Source organism: Entelurus aequoreus, linkage group LG05, assembly GCF_033978785.1.
Source record: "Entelurus aequoreus isolate RoL-2023_Sb linkage group LG05, RoL_Eaeq_v1.1, whole genome shotgun sequence".
NCBI lineage: Eukaryota > Metazoa > Chordata > Actinopteri > Syngnathiformes > Syngnathidae > Entelurus > Entelurus aequoreus.
The window spans coordinates 9924245-9945364 of NC_084735.1; the positions used below are offsets into that span (position 1 = coordinate 9924245).

Below are 21120 nucleotides of genomic sequence, written 5' to 3' on the forward strand. Positions count from 1 at the left end.
AGTAATACTTGGAATTTTACTTGGCAAAATTATAACAAAAGTCGTCATTTTACTCAACGCAAGTCAAAATGTTACAAGAAAAACTGAACATGTGTGCAATATTATGATAAAAGTTGGAATTTTACTCAATAATAGTCGCAATTTGACAGGAAAGCTTAAAATTTGGGCAATTTTATAAAAAGAGTAGTAATTATACTCGACAAAAGTCACAATTTTATAAAAAAAATTTAAAATGTTGGCAATATTATAATAATAATTGGAATTTTACTTGGAAAATTATGACAAAAGTCATCATTTTACTCAACGCAAGTCAAAATGTTACAAGAAAAACCGAACATGTGTGCAATATTATGACAAAAGTTGGAATTTTACTGAATAATAGTCGCAATTTGACAAGAAAAGCTTAACATTTGGGCAATTTTATGAAAAGAGTCGTAATTTTACTCGACAAAAGTCACAATTTTATAAGGAAACTTTCAAATGTTGGCAATATTATAATAACAATCTGAATTTTACTTGGCAAAATGATAACAAAAGTCATAATTTCACTCAAAAAATGTCACTATTTGACAAGAACGACAAACAAATTGGCAACATTGTCATAAAAGTCTGAATTTTATACGACAAATGTCACCATTTTGCATTAAAAAATTATAATTTTACATCATAAAAAGTCATCATTTTAAGAGAAAATGTTGCAATATTACAGAAACAGAAAGAATATGAGAAATTGCTCCCAACTTTAGAAGAAAAAAGTCGACACATTGTGAGAAAAAGTTCATTTTTTTCTTTGTAATTGGTTTTGAATCTTCATTATATACTTCAACCTATTACAGTATGTCTCTATTTACATATTGATTTATTAATTTTGGCCAAAGGGGACGCGTTTCAATTCCTCACACACACTTGTTATTTCATATGTTGACCGGAGGGGGAGCACTTTTAAAAGCGACACACAGTCTCCTTTTTGGGACCACCCTCATTTTGATGGATATCACCACCAATGAGACATTGTCTATTAGATGCAATGTTATTGAAACCTCACATGGAAGCTACTTTTCCTCGTCGATGTCTCAAGAAGGGCGGCGATACAAGAACACACACACACACACACACACACACACACACATGCACACTACCTCCCTCCGGCTCTGCGTGCGCGTCACCGTGTGCGCACGCCTCTCGCTCCCGCCTCTGCACGTCCGTGTAGTACCGCGCCGCTCTCCTCTTCCCATTCAACACTTTAGCAGGCGAGGACCCACACTGTGCTCTTCACCATGCCGGGGGACCAAGGTAGGCCTGGGGGGGGGCCGAGGTCCTCGTCGTCGTCATGCCCTTCTCCTCGTCGTGTGTGTGTGTGTGTGTGTGTGTGGGGGGGGGGGGGGTCACACAGGCGTCTTGATGCTACAATGCACCCATTTGGAGGATGGAGACTGTCAGACGTGTTGTGTAACCAAGTGTGTGTGTGTGTGTGTGTGTGTGTGTGTGTGTGTGCTGGCTTTCATCAATGGAGACGGTGTAGTGTGCATGCGTGTGCGGTTGTGTAACGTCCATTTGTGTCAGCTGTGCTGCTGCATTATGCACGGAGTTGTGCGTGGAATAATTTACATGATACTCTTATCAATATTTCACATTGAAAAAAAGGGGGGATGTCACGTCATCTCATAATAAATACAGCGGGTCATCCATGTCCAGTGGAAAAAAACAAACAAACAAAGAAAACGTATAAAAAATGTTGTTGCTTTTTGCATTTTCAATAGAATTTAATCAAGGTTTTTTTTTTGTTTTTTTTTTTGTTTAAATGACAAGAAATGTGTGGAATTATTTGGAGACGCATGCTTTTTTGGCGGAGATGGTTTTTTTGTGACATGGGTTGCACATGATTTCGTCAGAAAGTGACATCGTTTTTTTTCTATTGTGTTACACAATCTATGAGCTTCTATTGTGTAAAAAAAAAAAAAAAAAAAAAAAGGACTTTGATGAGTGCTTTTGGTTTAAAAAATGAGCTATGCTGGATCATGCTTAGAGTGCATGTGGACCTTCTGGTGTTGTTAAGTGAACACATGTTGGAATATCATTTATAGTGCTGTCAAACTATTTATTTCAAAAAAAAAAAAAAGATTATTATTTGGATTTAAAACAACTTTATCGTTTTTGTAAGATTGTTTAATTAATAATTTTTTCACATCTTCATTTAACAAAAAAAGCATATATTAATAAATATAGTTTTTAGTGCGGCAAACAATAAAAAAAAATCTAATTATTAAATATTTTGATTGAAAACAAAACAATCTTTTTATAGAAATGTTTTAATTAATTTTTTTTTTGGTGCTGGCAAACAATTGATTTAAAATAAATATAAGTATATTAAATATTTTGATTCAAAACATAATCTTTTATCACTTTTTTTTTTTTTTTTAAAGGTAATTTTTGGTGCTGGCAAACAATATATTTTTTAAATCAGATTGTTAAATATTTTTATTTAAAACAAAATAATCGTTTTATCAAAATTATTTAATCAATAACTTTTTTCACATGTTTATTTGACAAAATAGGCATATATTAAATATAATTTTTAGTGCTGGCAAACAATAAAAAAAATCTGATTATTAAATATTTTGATTTAAAACAAAATAATATTTTTATCAAAATTATTTAATTATTAGTTTTTGGTGCTGGCAAACAATTTATTTAAAAAATAATCAGATTATTAAATATTTTGATTTAAAACAAAATAATCTTTTATCGAAATGTTTTAATATTTTTTTTTTTTTGGTGCTGGCAAACAATTGATTTAAAAAAATATAAGTATATTAAATATTTTGATTTAAAACATAATCTTTTATCACATTTTTTTTTTTTTTTAAGGTAATTTTTGGTGCTGGCAAACAATATATTTTTTAAATCAGATTGTTAAATATTTTTATTTAAAACAAAATAATCGTTTTATCAAAATTATTTAATCAATAACTTTTTTCACATGTTTATTTGACAAAATAAGCATAAATTAAATATAATATTTAGTGCTGGCAAACAATAAATAAAAAAAATCAGATTATTAAATATTTTGAATTAAAACAAAATAATATTTTTATCAAAATTATTTAATTATTAGTTTTTGGTGCTGGCAAACAATTTATTTAAAAAATAATCAGATTATTAAATATTTTTATTTAAAACAAAATAATCTTTTATCGAAATGTTTTAATTTTATTTATTTTTTGGTGCTGGCAAACAATTGATTTAAAAAAATATAAGTATATTAAATATTTTGATTTAAAACATAATCTTTTATCACTTTTTTTTTTTTTTTAAAGTAATTTTTGGTGCTGGCAAACAATATATTTTTTAAATCAGATTGTTAAATATTTTTATTTAAAACTAAATAATCGTTGTATCAAAATTATTTAATCAATAACTTTTTTCACATGTTTATTTGACAAAATAAGCATAAATTAAATATAATTTTTAGTGCTGGCAAACAATAAATTAAAAAAATCAGATTATTAAATATTTTGATTTAAAACAAAATAATATTTTTATCAAAATTATTTAATTATTAGTTTTTGGTGCTGGCAAACAATGTATTTAAAAAATAATCAGATTATTAAATATTTTGATTTTAAAAAAAATAATATTTTATCAAAATGTTTTAATTAATATTTTTTTGTCCTGACAAACAATTGATTTGAAAAAATATAAGTATATTAAATATTTTGATTTAAAACATAATCTTTTATCAATTTTTAATTTTTTTTTTAAAGGTAATTTTTGGTGCTGGCAAACAATATATTTTTTTAAATCAGATTGTTGAATATTTTTATTTAAAACAAAATAATCGTTTTATCAAAATTATTTAATCAACAACTTTTTTCACATGTTTATTTGACAAAATAAGCATATATTAAATATAATTTTTAGTGCTGGCAAACAATAAAAAAAAATCTGATTATTAAATATTTTGATTTAAAACAAAATAATCTTTTTATCAAAATGATTTAATTATTAGTTTTTGGTGCTGGCAAACAATTAAAAAAATGATCAGATTATTAAATATTTTGATTTAAAACAAAATAATTTTTTAATCAAAATTATTTAATTTTTTCCCCCCACATTTTTATTTAACAAAATAAGCATATATTAAATATATTTTTTTGTGCTGGCAAACAATTTAAAAAAAATCAGATTGTTAAATATTTTTATTTAAAACAAAATAATCGTTTTATCAAAATTATTTAATCAATAACTTTTTTCACACGTTTATTTGGCAAAATAAGCATAATTGTATTTTTTTATTTTTTATTTATTATTTTATTTATTATTAAATATTTTGATTTAAGTTAATGTACCAATGATAGTCACACACACACTAGGTGTGGTGAAATGTGTCCTCTGCATTTGACCCATCCCCTTGTTCACCTCCTGGGAGGTGAGGGGAGCAGTGGGCAGCAGCGGTGCCGCGCCCGGGAATCATTTTTGGTGATAAAACAAAATAATCTTTTTATCAAAATTATTTAATACATTTTTTTTCCACATGTGTATTTAACAAAATAAGCCTATATTAAATATCATTGTTGGTGCTTGCAAACAATTTTTTTTATAAAAATCAAATTGTTAAATATTTTGATTTAAAATAGAATAATCGTTTTATAAGATTATTTAATAAAAAAATAAAAAAATCACATGTTTATTTGACAAAATAAGCATTTTTATTGCTGGAAAACAATTTGTTTTGTACATCAGATTATTAAATATTTTGATTTAAAACTAAATATTTTTATTAAAATTATTAAATTATTTTTTCCCCTCACATTTTTATATTTTTTAGTGCTGGCAGACAATTTAAAAAAAAAAATCAGATTATTAAATATTTTTATTTAAAACAAAATAATCGTTTTATCAAAGTTATTGAATTTTTTTCCCCCACATTTTTATTTAACAAAAAAAAGCATATATTAAACATAATGTTTAGTACTGGCAAACATTTTTTTTTTTTTTTTTTTTAGAAAATCTGATTATTAAATATTTTGATTTAAAACAAAAAAACGTTTTATAAGATTATTTAATTAATACTTTTTTTTCACATGTTTATTTAACAAAACGAACATGTATTAAATATAATTTTTGGTTCTGGCAAACAATTTACTCAAATAAAGAATCAGATTATTAAATATTTTTATTTAAAACAAAATAATATTTTTATCAAAATTATTTAATTAAAAATGTTTTCCACGTGTTTATTCAACAAAATAAGCATATATTATAAGCTGTCAAACAAAAATTTATTTTAATCAGATTATTAAATATTTTGATTAATATATATTAAATATCATTGTTGGTGCTTGCAAATAAATAAATAAAAAATCAAATTGTTAAATATTTTTATTTAAAATAGAATAATCGTTTTATAAGATTATTTAATTAACAATTTATTTCACATGTATTAGTTTTGTATTTATTTAAAAAAGAATCAAATTATCAAATATTTTGATTCAAAACTAAATAATCGTTTTCTCAAAATTATTTTTTTAATAGTTTTTTTATTTAACAAAATAAGCATACAAGTAAATATTATTTTTATTGCTGGCAAACAATTATTTTTTTAATCAGACTATTTAATCAGCTTTAAAAAAAATAGTTTTTTAAATATTATTTAATAATTTTTTAATATATTTTTATTCAATAAAAAATATACATATAACTTTTAGTGTTGTCAGACAGTTTTAATCATATTATTGAATACTCTGATATAAAAGTATACATGTATATCAATTTATCAAAAATGTTAATTAATTATTTTGTATATATGTTTATTCAACAAAATAAGCACATATACAAATAAAATGTTAAAGCAGATTATCCAATAATCTGATTTTTTTTTAAAAATAATAGTTTGAAGCGCTAAACAATTTAGGGTAGACGTTAGAACCTCCAACAGGAAGTTCAGCTCCGACAGCCAATCGTGTTTTTTTTTTTTTCTTTCCTGTGAGACGGACTGGACTTTAATTAAAGCCGCTTAACGAGGTCACCCTGCCGGGGGGTCAAAGGCCGCCTCAATCCTGCCAAATTGCGCTCCTGTTGTGCGTGTTTTCACATGGCAATGAATATTTTGTAGTCAGGGAAGTAGTCTTTGCCATTATATGTCTTTTTGTTGTGCCCTACAAAGTGTTAATACTGCAAGTATTGTACGTATCACGCGAGGTGCATCTTAGTTGTGGCTTTTATTAACGCGTGTTTAAAAACCGCCATGTAAAATCGCTAATGCTAATCAGTAGCTTGTACGTTAATGACATATATAGGGGTGGGTACCGAACACATTTCAACTGATACGGTACCAATTTCCGCTACCTGGGAATCGATAACGGTACCAATCGTTGGTACTTTTGTGCGTGTTAGTAAATATCAATTGTTTGATAATAAAATGTTATTGTTTTTCATGTACGATTTTAAAATGCGCTGATTCTAACAATACTCGTTATATCTCGTTTTATTGTGTCACATTTGAGTCTCATCTGCAGTGCAGTTGCACTTCCAAGACATTAGGTGGCAGAACTGGTATGTTTTCCAACCAGGAAACTGAATGTGTTATGTTGATGGTATGGGGGTGTATTAGTGCCCAAGACATGGGTAACTTACACATCTGTGAAGGCACCATTAATGCTGAAAAGTACATACAGCTTTTGGAGCAACATATGTTGCCATCCAAGCAACGTTACCATGGACGCTCCTGCTTATTTCAGCAAGACGATGCCAAGCCACGCGTTACAACATAATGGCTTCGTAGTAAAAGAGTGCAGGTACTAGACTGGCCTGCCTGTAGTCCAGACCTGTCTCCCATTGAAAATGTGTGGCGCATTATGAAGCCTAAAATACCACAACGGAGACCCCCGGACTGTTGAACAACTTAAGCTGTACATCAAGCAAGGATGGGAAAGAATTCCACTTCAAAAATGTGTCTCCCCAGTTCCCAAACCTTTACTGGGTGTTGTTAAAAGAATGGGAAATAATTCCACCTAAAAAATGTGTCTCCCCAGTTCCCAAACCTTTACTGCAGTGGTTCTCAAACTTTTTTTGTCATCCCCCACTTTGGACAAGGGGGAGTTTTCAAGCCCCACCTGCCCATCGCCCCAACAGAACGCTAATGCCAAGCTTAACATTTTCAAATTTATCGAACATCAAGTAACATCAAGTTTTATACATTCAAACTCAATAACATAAAATAAAATCAAGTTCAATAATAAATAAAATAACTGTGCAGCTGGGGTATAACTTGCATCAAGTTCAATATCAAATAAAATAACTTGCATCAATTCAATAATAAATAAAACAAAAGTGTTATAACTTGCATCAAGTTCAATAATAAATCAAAAAAAGTGTTATAACTTGCATCAAGTTCAATAATAAATCAAATAAAAGTGTTATAACTTGCATCAAGTTCAATAATAAATCAAATAACTTGCATCAAGTTCAATAATAAATACAACAAAAGTGTTATAACTTGCATCAAGTTCAATAATAAAAAAAAAGTGTTATAACTTGCATCAAGTTCAATAATAAATAAAACAAAAGTGTTATAACTTGCATCAAGTTCAATAATAAATAAAACAAAAGTGTTATAACTTGCATCAAGTTCAATAATTAAAAAAAAGTGTTATAACTTGCATCAAGTTCAATAATAAATCAAACAAAAGTGTTATAACTTGCATCAAGTTCAATATCAAATAAAATAACTTGCATCAATTCAATAATAAATAAAACAAAAGTGTTATAACTTGCATCAAGTTCAATAATAAATCAAAAAAAGTGTTATAACTTGCATCAAGTTCAATAATAAATCAAATAAAAGTGTTATAACTTGCATCAAGTTCAATAATAAATCAAATAACTTGCATCAAGTTCAATAATAAATAAAACAAAAGTGTTATAACTTGCATCAAGTTCAATGATAAATAAAACAAAAGTGTTATAACTTGCATCAAGTTCAATAATAAATAAAACAAAAGTGTTATAACTTGCATCAAGTTCAATAATAAATCAAAAAAAGTGTTATAACTTGCATCAAGTTCAATAATAAATCAAATAAAAGTGTTGTAACTTGCATCAAGTTCAATAATAAATCAAATAACTTGCATCAAGTTCAATAATAAATAAAACAAAAGTGTTATAACTTGCATCAAGTTCAATGATAAATAAAACAAAAGTGTTATAACTTGCATCAAGTTCAATAATAAATAAAACAAAAGTGTTATAACTTGCATCAAGTTCAATATCAAATAAAATAACTTGCATCAATTCAATAATAAATAAAACAAAAGTGTTATAACTTGCATCAAGTTCAATAATAAATCAAAAAAAGTGTTATAACTTGCATCAAGTTCAATAATAAATCAAATAAAAGTGTTATAACTTGCATCAAGTTCAATAATAAATCAAATAACTTGCATCAAGTTCAATAATAAATACAACAAAAGTGTTATAACTTGCATCAAGTTCAATAATAAATAAAACAAAAGTGTTATAACTTGCATCAAGTTCAATAATAAAAACAAAAGTGTTATAACTTGCATCAAGTTCAATAATAAATCAAAAAAAGTGTTATAACTTGCATCAAGTTCAATAATAAATCAAATAAAAGTGTTATAACTTGCATCAAGTTCAATAATAAATCAAATAACTTGCATCAAGTTCAATAATAAATAAAACAAAAGTGTTATAACTTGCATCAAGTTCAATAATAAAAAAAAAAGTGTTATAACTTGCATCAAGTTCAATAATAAATAAAACAAAAGTGTTATAACTTGCATCAAGTTCAATAATAAAAAAAAAAGTGTTATAACTTGCATCAAGTTCAATAATAAATCAAACAAAAGTGTTATAACTTGCATCAAGTTCAATATCAAATAAAATAACTTGCATCAATTCAATAATAAATAAAACAAAAGTGTTATAACTTGCATCAAGTTCAATAATAAATCAAATAAAAGTGTTATAACTTGCATCAAGTTCAATAATAAATCAAATAAAAGTGTTATAACTTGCATCAAGTTCAATAATAAATCAAATAACTTGCATCAAGTTCAATAATAAATAAAACAAAAGTGTTATAACTTGCATCAAGTTCAATGATAAATAAAACAAAAGTGTTATAACTTGCATCAACTTCAATAATAAATCAAACAAAAGTGTTATAACTTGCATCAAGTTCAATAATAAATCAAATAAAAGTGTTGTAACTTGCATCAAGTTCAATAATAAATCAAATAAAAGTGTTATAACTTGCATCAAGTTCAATAATAAATCAAATAAAAGTGTTATAACTTGCATCAAGTTCAATAATAAATCAAATAAAAGTGTTATAACTTGCATCAAGTTCAATAATAAATCAAATAACTTGCATCAAGTTCAATAATAAATCAAATAAAAGTGTTATAACTTGCATCAAGTTCAATAATAAATCAAATACAAGTGTTATAACTTGCATCAAGTTCAATAATAAATCAAATAAAAGTGTTATAACTTGCATCAAGTTCAATAATAAATCAAATAAAAGTGTTGTAACTTGCATCAAGTTCAATAATAAATGAAAATAAAAGTGCCACTTTGCAATCTTTGCCAAAAAAAGGAGGACAGGGCAAGTGAACATGAGTTTTACAGTACTCCAGCATTAGTGGCTGCAATGAGCCTGTTTTGCACTGCACAGCTTTTCAAATGGGGGTTGCAGGCTTGACACTGCCACTGTTAAAACCTCATTGAATTCGGGGCTGAGCTGCCTTGACGCGAGTGCTTCCCGGTGAATGATACATTGTGTCCAATGCGCATTTGGCGCAACCCTCTTTATTAGAGCCTGCAGCCCGTTTCTTGACTTTGCCATGCGCGCCATCAGAGCAAAAGCCCACACAGTTTTCCCATTTAAGGTCGTGTTATCTTGAACAGCTCATCAGCAGTGGCTCCATTTTTTATGTATTTGCAAAACAGCAAATCCTCGCAGAGTGACTCGCCATTCACAAAGCTTCCGCTTAGCCCCGCCCCCATTAGTTACTGTTGCTGTCTGTCAAACTTTCGCTCCTACCTAGAAATGTAAAGCATACAGGAAAAATAAGTAATTTACATTTATCTATATAGCGGATTTCACAGACAGAATCACAAAGTGATTTCCAGTGTGTATAGAAAATGAAAGCATAGTAAAAAAAAAAAATCAAAGAATATAACAATAAAAAAATTAAAAAAATAAAAGTGACACACTCATGTCTCTATTCCCCACCAGTGGGGCGCACCCCACACTTTGAGAAACGCTGCTTTACTGAGTGTTTGTTAAAAGAATGGGAAAGAATTCCACTTCAAAAATGTGTCTCCTCAGTTCCCAAACCTTTACTGAGTGTTGTTAAAAGAATGGGAAAGAATTCCACTTCAAAAATGTGTCTCCTCAGTTCCCAAACCTTTACTGAGTGTTGTTAAAAGAATGGGAAATAATTCCCCTTCAAAAATGTGTCTCCTCAGTTCCCAAACCTTTACTGAGTGTTTGTTAAAAGAATGGGAAAGAATTCCACTTCAAAAATGTGTCTCCTCAGTTCCCAAACCTTTACTGAGTGTTGTTAAAAGAATGGGAAATAATTCCCCTTCAAAAATGTGTCTCCTCAGTTCCCAAACCTTTACTGAGTGTTTGTTAAAAGAATGGGAAAGAATTCCACTTCAAAAATGTGTCTCCTCAGTTCCCAAACCTTTACGGAGTGTTGTTAAAAGAATGGGAAAGAATTCCCTTTCAAAAATGTGTCTTCTCCGTTCCCAAACCTTTACTGGGTGTTGTTAAAAGAATGGGGAAGAATTCCACTTCAAAAATGTGTCTCCTCAGTTCCCAAACTTTTACGGAGTGTTGTTAAAAGAATGGGAGAGAATTCCCCTTCAAAAATGTGTCTTCTCCGTTCCCAAACCTTTACGGAGTGTTGTTAAAAGAATGGGAAAGAATTCCCCTTCAAAAATGTGTCTCCCCAGTTCCCAAACCTTTACTGGGTGTTGTTCAAAGAATGTGAAAGAATTCCACTTCAAAAATGTGTCTCCTCAGTTCCCAAACCTTTACTGAGTGTTGTTAAAAGAATGGGAAAGAATTCCACTTCAAAAATGTGTCTCCTTAGTTCCCAAACCTTTACTGAGTCTTGTTAAAAGAATGGGAAATAATTCCCCTTCAAAAATGTGTCTCCTCAGTTCCCAAACCTTTACTGGGTGTTGCTAAAAGAATGGGGAAGAATTCCACTTCAAAAATGTGTCTCCTCAGTTCCCAAACTTTTGCTGAGTGTTGTTAAAAGAATGGGAAATAATTCCACTTCAAAAATGTGTCTCCCCAGTTCCCAAACCTTTACTGAGTGTTTGTTAAAAGAATAGGAAATAATTCCACTTCAAAAATGTGTCTCCTCAGTTCCCAAACCTTTACTGAGTGTTTGTTAAAAGAATGGGAAATAATTCCACTTCAAAAATGTGTCTCCTCAGTTCCCAAACCTTTACTGGGTGTTGTTAAAAGAATGGGAAAGAATTCCACTTCAAAAATGTGTCTCCTCAGTTCCAAACCTTTCCTGGGTGTTGTTAAAAGAATGGGAAAGAATTCCACTTCAAAAATGTGTCTCCTCAGTTCCCAAACCTTTACTGGGTGTTGTTAAAAGAATGGGAAAGAATTCCACTTCAAAAATGTGTCTCCTCAGTTCCAAACCTTTCCTGGGTGTTGTTAAAAGAATGGGAAAGATTTCCACTTCAAAAATGTGTCTCCCCAGTTCCCAAACTTTTACTGAGTGTTGTTAAAAGAATGGGAAAGAATTCCCCTTCAAAAATGTGTCTTCTCCGTTCCCAAACCTTTACTGAGTGTTGTTAAAAGAATGGGAAAGAATTCCACTTCAAAAATGTGTCTCCCCAGTTCCCAAACTTTTACTGAGTGTTGTTAAAAGAATGGGAAAGAATTCCACTTCAAAAATGTCTCCTCAGTTCCCAAACTTTTACGGAGTGTTGTTAAAAGAATGGGAAAGAATTCCCCTTCAAAAATGTGTCTTCTCCGTTCCCAAAGCTTTACTGGGTGTTGTTAAAAGAATGTGAAAGAATTCCACTTCAAAAATGTGTCTCCCCAGTTCCCAAACCTTTACTGGGTGTTGTTAAAAGAATGGGAAAGAATTCCCCTTCAAAAATGTGTCTCCTCAGTTCCCAAACTTTTACTGAGTGTTGTTAAAAGAATGTGAAATAATTCCACTTCAAAAATGTGTCTCCTCAGTTCCCAAACTTTTGCTGAGTGTTGTTAAAAGAATGGGAAAGAATTCCCCTTCAAAAATGTGTCTCCTCAGTTCCCAAACCTTTACCGAGTCTTGTTAAAAGAATGGGAAAGAATTCCACTTCAAAAATGTGTCTCCTCAGTTCCCAAACTTTTACTGAGTGTTGTTAAAAGAATGTGAAATAATTCCACTTCAAAAATGTGTCTCCTCAGTTCCCAAACTTTTGCTGAGTGTTGTTAAAAGAATGGGAAAGAATTCCCCTTCAAAAATGTGTCTCCTCAGTTCCCAAACCTTTACCGAGTCTTGTTAAAAGAATGGGAAAGAATTCCACTTCAAAAATGTGTCTCCTCAGTTCCCAAACCTTTACTGGGTGTTGTTAAAAGAATGGGAAAGAATTCCACTTCAAAAATGTGTCTCCTCAGTTCCCAAACCTTTACTGGGTGTTGTTAAAAGGAAAGCATGCACGCTTGCTTTGTCGGTGTTGAAAATGGCAACGTTACTCCGAGGGGGTTTGGCTCTCAGTGCTGCTTGAGTGATTGTTAGGTGTTTAGTGTGCAACAAAGGTATCGTCCGCCGAATTAGGGGCGGAGCTTGGCGACCTTGATTGCAAACAGGAAGTGTGTGGACTCACGCGCTCCGCTCCATTTCTCCCTCTGCCTGCAGTGAACGGGGCGCCCGCCAGTCAGATGTCCACGCCGCGCACGGCGAAGTCTCCCAGCCCCTCCCCCGCCAGCCCCGGCGGCCTCAGCCAGCGGCGGGTAAGAAGCTCCGCCCATAGGGCACGGCGGTCTCACGCACACACGCCCGGTCACTAAACTTCTGTGTCAACAGGACGCGGACAAAGACGCGGGCGAGCTTAGGCCGACTACGTCTTAGAAGCCGCCGCCTTTAGTGTCTTGCGGGGGGAGGGGCGGGGCCTGACCTTTCACCTCACACCTGAGGCGCCCGCCCTACCTGTGTGTTGTCATGTCCTGTTTGTTGTTGTTGTTGTTGTTGTGGTCGTTAGCTGTTTGGTTCAAGCTGATTGGTCCAGTACAATGTCAACAAGGTGGTTGATGATGCGGTGGCTGTGCGGAGCATGCAAGTCCCGACGGCGGCTGGGGGGGGGGGGAGGGTTACGGCAGCCATTTTGGTAGTTTTCACCGTCAAAACCATTTCCCCCCCACCCCCCAAAAAAAGCCGTGAAAATGCAAAAACCAATCATTCAGTCAACCATTTACCGCGTTATGGACTCACCCTCGTTACGGAGAAGAAACGACAAAATATGAGCTAACAGTAGCATGCTTACAGTTGGCAATAGTAATACCAAAATATATATGACACTGAAATGTATACCTGCTAAAAAAAAAAAAAAAAAGCTAGCATGCTAATGTTAGCATGCTAAAATGCTAACTGTAGTACGCGCCAAGTACCAATATATATCACACTTAGGGGTGCGGACCTGAGAAATTCCCCTTAAAATGCTCGGATGCTAACGTTAGCATGCGTCAAGACCAAAAATATGACCGAGGTTCATACCTACAAAATGTGCTAAAAATCACAGTGTACTAATGTTAGCATGCTAACTTGCGACAAATAGCAAAATATTTTACTTTGATTTGTGTACCCGGGAAATTCCTCTTAAAATGCTCGGATGCTAACGTTAGCATGCATCAAAACAAAAATATGACTTAGGTTTATACCTATCAAAATTAGCTACAACAAAGTTAGCATACTAACGTTAGCACGCTAACAGGTATCATTCATGAGGTAACATAATATTTGACCCTGAGGTGTGTACATGGTAAATTTGCTAAAGATGCTGGCGTACTAATGTTAGAGTGCTACAATGCTAACTTGCGACAAATAGCAAAATATTTTACTTTGATTTGTGTACCCGAGAAATTCCTCTTAAAATGCTCGGATGCTAAGGTTAGCATGCATCAAGACAAAAATATGACCAAGGTTCATACCTACAAAATTAGCTACGACAAAGTTAGCATACTAATGTTAGCATGCTAACAGGTATCATTCATGAGGTAACATAATATTTGACCCTGAGGTGTATACATGGTAAATTTGCTAAAAATGCTAGCGTACTAATGTTAGAGTGCTAAAATGCTAACTTGCGACAAATAGCAAAATATATTACTTTGATGTATGTACCCGAGAAATTCCTCTTAAAATGCTTGGATGCTATCGTTATCATGCATCAAGACCAAAATATGACTGAGGTTCATACCTACAAAATTTGCTAAAAATCACAGTGTACTAATGTTAGCATGCTAAAATGCTAGCATGCGACAAATGGCAAAATATATTACTTTGATGTGTTTACCCGAGAAATTCTCTTAAAATGCTAGGATGCTAATGTTAGCATGCATCAAGGCGAAAATATGACCGAGGTTTATACCTACAAAATTAGCTACGACAAAGTTAGCATACTAACGTTAGCATGCTAACAGGTATCATTCATGAGGTAACATAATATTTGACCCTGAGGTGTGTACATGGTAAATTTGCTAAAAATGCTAGCGTACTAATGTTAGAGTGCTAAAATGCTAACTTGCGACAAATAGCAAAATGTATTACTTTGATTTGTGTACCCGAGAAATTCCTCTTAAAATGCTCGGATGCTAAGGTTAGCATGCATCAAGACAAAAATATGACCAAGGTTCATACCTACAAAATTAGCTACGACAAAGTTAGCATACTAATGTTAGCATGCTAACAGGTATCATTCATGAGGTAACATAATATTTGACCCTGAGGTGTACACATGCTAAATTTGCTAAAAATGCTAGCGTACTAATGTTAAAGTGCTAAAATGCTAACTTGCGACAAATAGCAAAATATATTACTTTGATGTATGTACCCGAGAAATTCCTCTTAAAATGCTTGGATGCTATCGTTAGCATGTATCAAGACCAAAATATGACTGAGGTTCATACCTACAAAATTTGCTAAAAATCACAGTGTACTAATGTTAGCATGCTAAAATGCTAGCATGCGACAAATGGCAAAATATATTACTTTGATGTGTTTACCCGAGAAATTCTCTTAAAATGCTAGGATGCTAATGTTAGCATGCATCAAGGCGAAAATATGGCCGAGGTTTATACCTACAAAATTAGCTACGACAAAGTTAGCATACTAACGTTAGCATGCTAACAGGTATCATTCATGAGGTAACATAATATTTGACCCTGGGGTGTCTACATGGTAAATTTGCTAAAAATGCTAGCGTACTAATGTTAGAGTGCTAAAATGCTAACTTGCGACAAATAGCAAAATATTTTCTTTGATTTGTGTACCCGAGAAATTCCTCTTAAAATGCTAGGATGCTAATGTTAGCATGCATCAAGGCGAAAATATGGCCGAGGTTTATACCTACAAAATTAGCTACGACAAAGTTAGCATACTAATGTTAGCATGCTAACAGGTATCATTCATGAGGTCACATAATATTTGACCCTAAAGGTGTATACATGGTAAATTTGCTAAAAATGCTAGCGTACTAATGTTAGAGTGCTAAAATGCTAACTTGCGACAAATAGCTAAATATATTACTTTGATTTGTGTACCCGAGAAATTCCTCTTAAAATGCTCGGATGCTAACGTTAGCATGCATCAAGACCAAAATATGACTGAGGTTCATACCTACAAAATTTGCTAAAAATCACAGTGTACTAATGTTAGCATGCTAACTTGCGACAAATAGCAAAATATATTACTTTGATGTGTGCACCCGAGAAATTCTCTTAAAATGCTAGGATGCTAGTGCTAGCCTGCATCAAGGCGAAAATATGGCCGAGGTTTATACCTACAAAATTAGCTACGACAAAGTTAGCATACTAACGTTAGCATGCAAACAGGTATCATTCATGAGGTAACATAATATTTGACCCTGAGGTGTGTACATGGTAAATTTGCTAAAAATGCTAGCGTACTAATGTTAGAGTGCTAAAATGCTAACTTGCGACAAATAGCAAAATATATTACTTTGATTTGTGTACCCGAGAAATTCGTCTTAAAATGCTCGGATGCTAACGTTAGCATGCATCAAAACAAAAATATGACTGAAGTTCATACCTACAAAATTAGCTACAACAAAGATAGCATACTAACGTTAGCACGCTAACAGGTATCATTCATGCGGTAACACAATATTTGGCCCTGAGGTGTATACATGGTAAATTTGCTAAAAATGCTAGCGTACTAATGTTAGAGTGCTAAAATGCTAACTTGCGACAAATAGCAAAATATATTACTTTGATTTGTGTACCCGAGAAATTCCTCTTAAAATGCTCGGATGCTAAGGTTAGCATGCATCAAGACAAAAATATGACCAAGGTTCATACCTACAAAATTAGCTACGACAAAGTTAGCATACTAATGTTAGCATGCTAACAGATATCATTCATGAGGTAACATAATATTTGACCCTGAGGTGTACACATGCTAAATTTGCTAAAAATGCTAGCGTACTAATGTTAGAGTGCTAAAATGCTAACTTGCGACAAATAGCAAAATATTTTACTTTGATTTGTGTACCTGAGAAATTCCTCTTAAAATGCTCGGATGCTAACGTTAGCATGCATCAAAACAAAAATATGACTTAGGTTTATACCTATCAAAATGAGCTACAACAAAGTTAGCATACTAACGTTAGCACGCTAACAGGTATCATTCATGAGGTAACATAATATTTGACCCTGAGGTGTATACATGGTAAATTTGCTAAAAATGCTAGCGTACTAATGTTAGAGTGCTAAAATGCTAACTTGCGACAAATAGCAAAATATATTACTTTGATTTGTGTACCCGAGAAATTCCTCTTAAAATGCTCGGATGCTAAGGTTAGCATGCATCCAGACAAAAATATGACCAAGGTTCATACCTACAAAATTAGCTACGACAAAGTTAGCATACTAACGTTAGCACGCTAACAGGTATCATTCATGAGGTAACATAATATTTGACCCTGAGGTGTACACATGCTAAATTTGCTAAAAATGCTAGCGTACTAATGTTAGAGTGCTAAAATGCTAACTTGCGACAAATAGCAAAATATATTACTTTGATGTATGTACCCGAGAAATTCCTCTTAAAATGCTTGGATGCTATCGTTAGCATGCATCACGACCAAAATATGACTGAGGTTCATACCTACAAAATTTGCTAAAAATCACAGTGTACTAATGTTAGCATGCTAACTTGCGACAAATAGCAAAATATATTACTTTGATGTGTGCACCCGAGAAATTCTCTTAAAATGCTAGGATGCTAATGTTAGCATGCATCAAGGCGAAAATATGGCCGAGGTTTATACCTACAAAATTAGCTACGACAAAGTTAGCATACTAACGTTAGCATGCTAACAGGTATCATTCATGAGGTCACATAATATTTGACCCTGAGGTGTGTACATGGTAAATTTGCTAAAAATGCTAGTGTACTAATGTTACAGTGCTAAAATGCTATCTTGCGACAAATAGCAAAATATTTTACTTTGATTTGTGTACCCGAGAAATTCCTCTTAAAAATCTCGGATGCTAACGTTACCATGCATCAAGACAAAAATATGACTGAGGTTTATACCTATAAAAATTAGCTACAACAAAGTTAGCATACTAACGTTAGCACGCTAACAGGTATCATTCATGCGGTAACATAATATTTGGCGCTGAGGTGTGTACATGGTAAATCATCTAAAAATAACAGTGTACGAATGTTAGCATGCTAAAATGCTAATTTGCGACAAATAGCAAAATCTATTACTTTGATGTGTGTAACCAAGAAATTCCTCTTAAAATGCTCGGATGCTAACATTAGCATGCATCAAAACAAAAATATGACTGAAGTTCATACCTACAAAATTAGCTACAACAAAGATAGCATACTAACATTAGCATGCTGACAGGTATCATTCATGCGGTAACACAATATTTGGCGCTGAGGTGTGTACATGCTAAATTTGCTAAAAATGCTAGCGTACTAATGTTAGAGTGCTAAAATGCTAACTAGCAAAATATATTACTTTGATGTGTGTACCTGAGAAATTCCTCTTAAAATGTTAGCATGCATCAAGACCAAAATATGACAGGTTAATACCTACAAAATTTGCTTCGACAAAGTTAGCATACTAACGTTAGCATGGCAAAAGGGATCATTCACGAGGTAACACAATATTTGACGCTGTATGCGTCACGTACCAATATGTATTACACTTAGGGTTGTGTGCCTAAGAAATTCCTCTTAAAATGCTCGGATGCTAACGTTAGCATGTATCAAATACCAAAATATGACTCAGGTGTATACCTACGAAATTAGCGAAAAACAAACGCTTCTCGAGGTAACAATATTTTCGCTGAGGTGTATACATGCTAAATCAGATAAAAATGCTGGCGTACTAATGTTCGCATGCTAAAATACTAACTTTAGCATTTAGCCTAAATAACATGTTAGCATGGATTAGCTTGCAGTCATGCACTGACCAAATGTGTCTGATTATCACACCGCACAAGTCAATTACGTCAACAAAGCTCGCCTTTGTGCATTCACGCACAGTATAAAACGTTTGGTGGACAAAATGAGACAAAGAAGGAGTGGCATAAAGCACGTCTTTCTGTGGCAGCGTCGGAGAAAGTTGTACGTGTAAACAAACTGTTGCGTCGACTACGATGAGTTCAAAGACCGTGGAAATGAGTAGGACAAAACGCCGTTTGCCAAATACTCTCATCAGTGAAGCATACACACAAACATTTTAAACAGCGGGCTTGCCGACCCTCGTTGTACGTTTTTATGGAACCTGCTCTTTTTGGCCGGGGCGCGCTTACAAAAGACATTTTAATGCCACCTGCTTAGATAAAAATAAAATTAATGAAATAAAAGAACCGATTCTGTATTGAAACCCATTCTGGCAATGTATTATTTGCTGTATTAATTATAAAGAAACATTTTCAAAACGGGTTAAAAAAGCAAATTTTGGTTGCGTGATACGGAGCGTGATATATATATATGTTTTTTGTTTTTTTGTTTTTTTAGACATGTATCTTGTGCACACGAGAAATTTTTTTTTAATTATAAATTAAAAAAATATATTTTTTTATAACTTTATAAAAAGTTATATAAAAAAAAAAAAAGGTTAGAATTATTATTTTTTTTTTTTTAGACATGTATCTTCTGCACACAAGAAACTATCTTGTGCACACGATACATGTCTAAAAAAATAAAAATAAATAAATAAAATGTCTAATTTTTTTAATTTTTTTTTTAGACATGTATCTCGTGCGCAGGAGAAACTTTCTCCCCCAAAAAAAGGTTATAATTGTTTTTATTTATTTTTTTTAGACATGTATCTTCTGCACACGAGAAACTATCTCGTGCGCACGAGATACATGTCTAAAAAATATATATATATATACATTTTTATTTTTTTATTTTTTTTTAGACGTGTGCGCACGATAAACTTTCTCGTGCGCAGTTGTCTAAAAAAAATAAAATAAAGAAAGAAAATGTCTAATTTTTATTTTTTATTTTTTTTAGACACGTATCTCGTGCGCAGGAGAAACTTTCTCGCACGAGATACTTGATAATTTTTTTTTATTTTTTTTTAGACATGTATCCGTGCGCACTTGTCTAAAAAAAATAAATAAAATGTCTAATTTTTTTATTTTATTTTTTTTAGACATGTATCTCGTGCGCACGAGAAAGTTTCTCCTGCGCAGGAGAAACTACATGTCTAAAAAAAAATAAAAAAAATAAATCAATTATAAAAAAATTTTTTTATTTTTTTAAAACTTTATAAAAAGTTTAAAAAAAATTTTTTTTTTTAAATTAATAATTTTTTATTTTTTAAATTTTTTTTAGACATGTATCTCGTGCGCACGAGAAACTTTTTATAGTTATAAAAAAAATAAAAAAATTAAAACATTTTTTTTTTTAAACATGTATCTCGTGCGCACGAGAAACTATTTCGTGTGCACAAAAAAGTTTATTGTGCGCACATGTCTCTTTTTTTGGGGGGGCATGAGAAAGTTTCTCCTGTGCACGAGAAACTTTCTCGCACGAGATACATGTCTAAAAAAAAATAAAAAATAAAAATTATACATTTAAAAAAAATTTTTTTTTATAACTTTATAAAAAGTTTCTCGTGCGCACCAGAAAGTTTCTCGTGCGCACAACATACATGTCTAAAAAAAATAAAAAATAAAAAATAAATTATAAAAAATAACAATTTCTCCATGTCCCTTTAGGGGCTCCGTAGCGTGAAGAACTCATTTTTATTTTTAAATGTATTCTTATAAAAACAAATAAACAGATTTTTGAAAATGATGCCTGGATTTAGAATTGCGATGATAAGAATCTCTTCAATAAACGTCTTACGTGCATCTGTGAGCGCTTTGACTATCTAATAATAGAAAAGTGCGATAAAAAATCTAATCCATTATTATTATTATTATTATTATAAAAACAACAACTGTCCGTGAAGTGGCCGCCAGGTTTTTATTTTTTCCACGCTGACCCACTTTTTAAGAATCACAGCGTCCGCTCGTCCAGTTCCGACCCCGACTGACGTGTCTGCTGGCGCCTACATGTGGACGACACAGCGGGGCGATAAGCGGCTATTAGGCCACACAAACACCAGGCGCAGTCAGGCGGGAAGTGTGTGTGTTTGTGTGTGCGTGTGTGTGTGCGCGCGTGTGTGTGTGTGTGTCGCCACTGACTCACTATCGTCCATCACCCTTTGATTTGCATGCTCCTCATCATCATCATCATCATCAGCAACCATATTGTGTGCGTGCAATGATTCATCTTTGTGTGTCCTCACACGATGTTGTGTCTCACTCGCTTGCTCGTGTGCGTATCTTCTTCTTCATTCCTCTCTTCATCT

The 21120-nt window shown here is 32.3% G+C and overlaps 1 protein-coding gene across 1 annotated transcript in view; it reads left to right on the top strand.

Moving 5' to 3' along the window:
• Positions 1–1217: 1217 nt before the first annotated feature.
• LOC133650142 (serine/threonine-protein kinase DCLK1-like) overlaps positions 1218–21120 on the top strand; it is a 55455-nt gene continuing 35552 nt past the window's right edge. The window contains exons 1-2 of the mRNA XM_062047041.1: positions 1218–1293; positions 12909–13003. Coding sequence (XP_061903025.1) covers positions 1278–1293; positions 12909–13003 — 111 coding nt within the window. The 5' untranslated portion in view covers positions 1218–1277. The remainder of the gene's footprint in view (positions 1294–12908; positions 13004–21120) is intronic.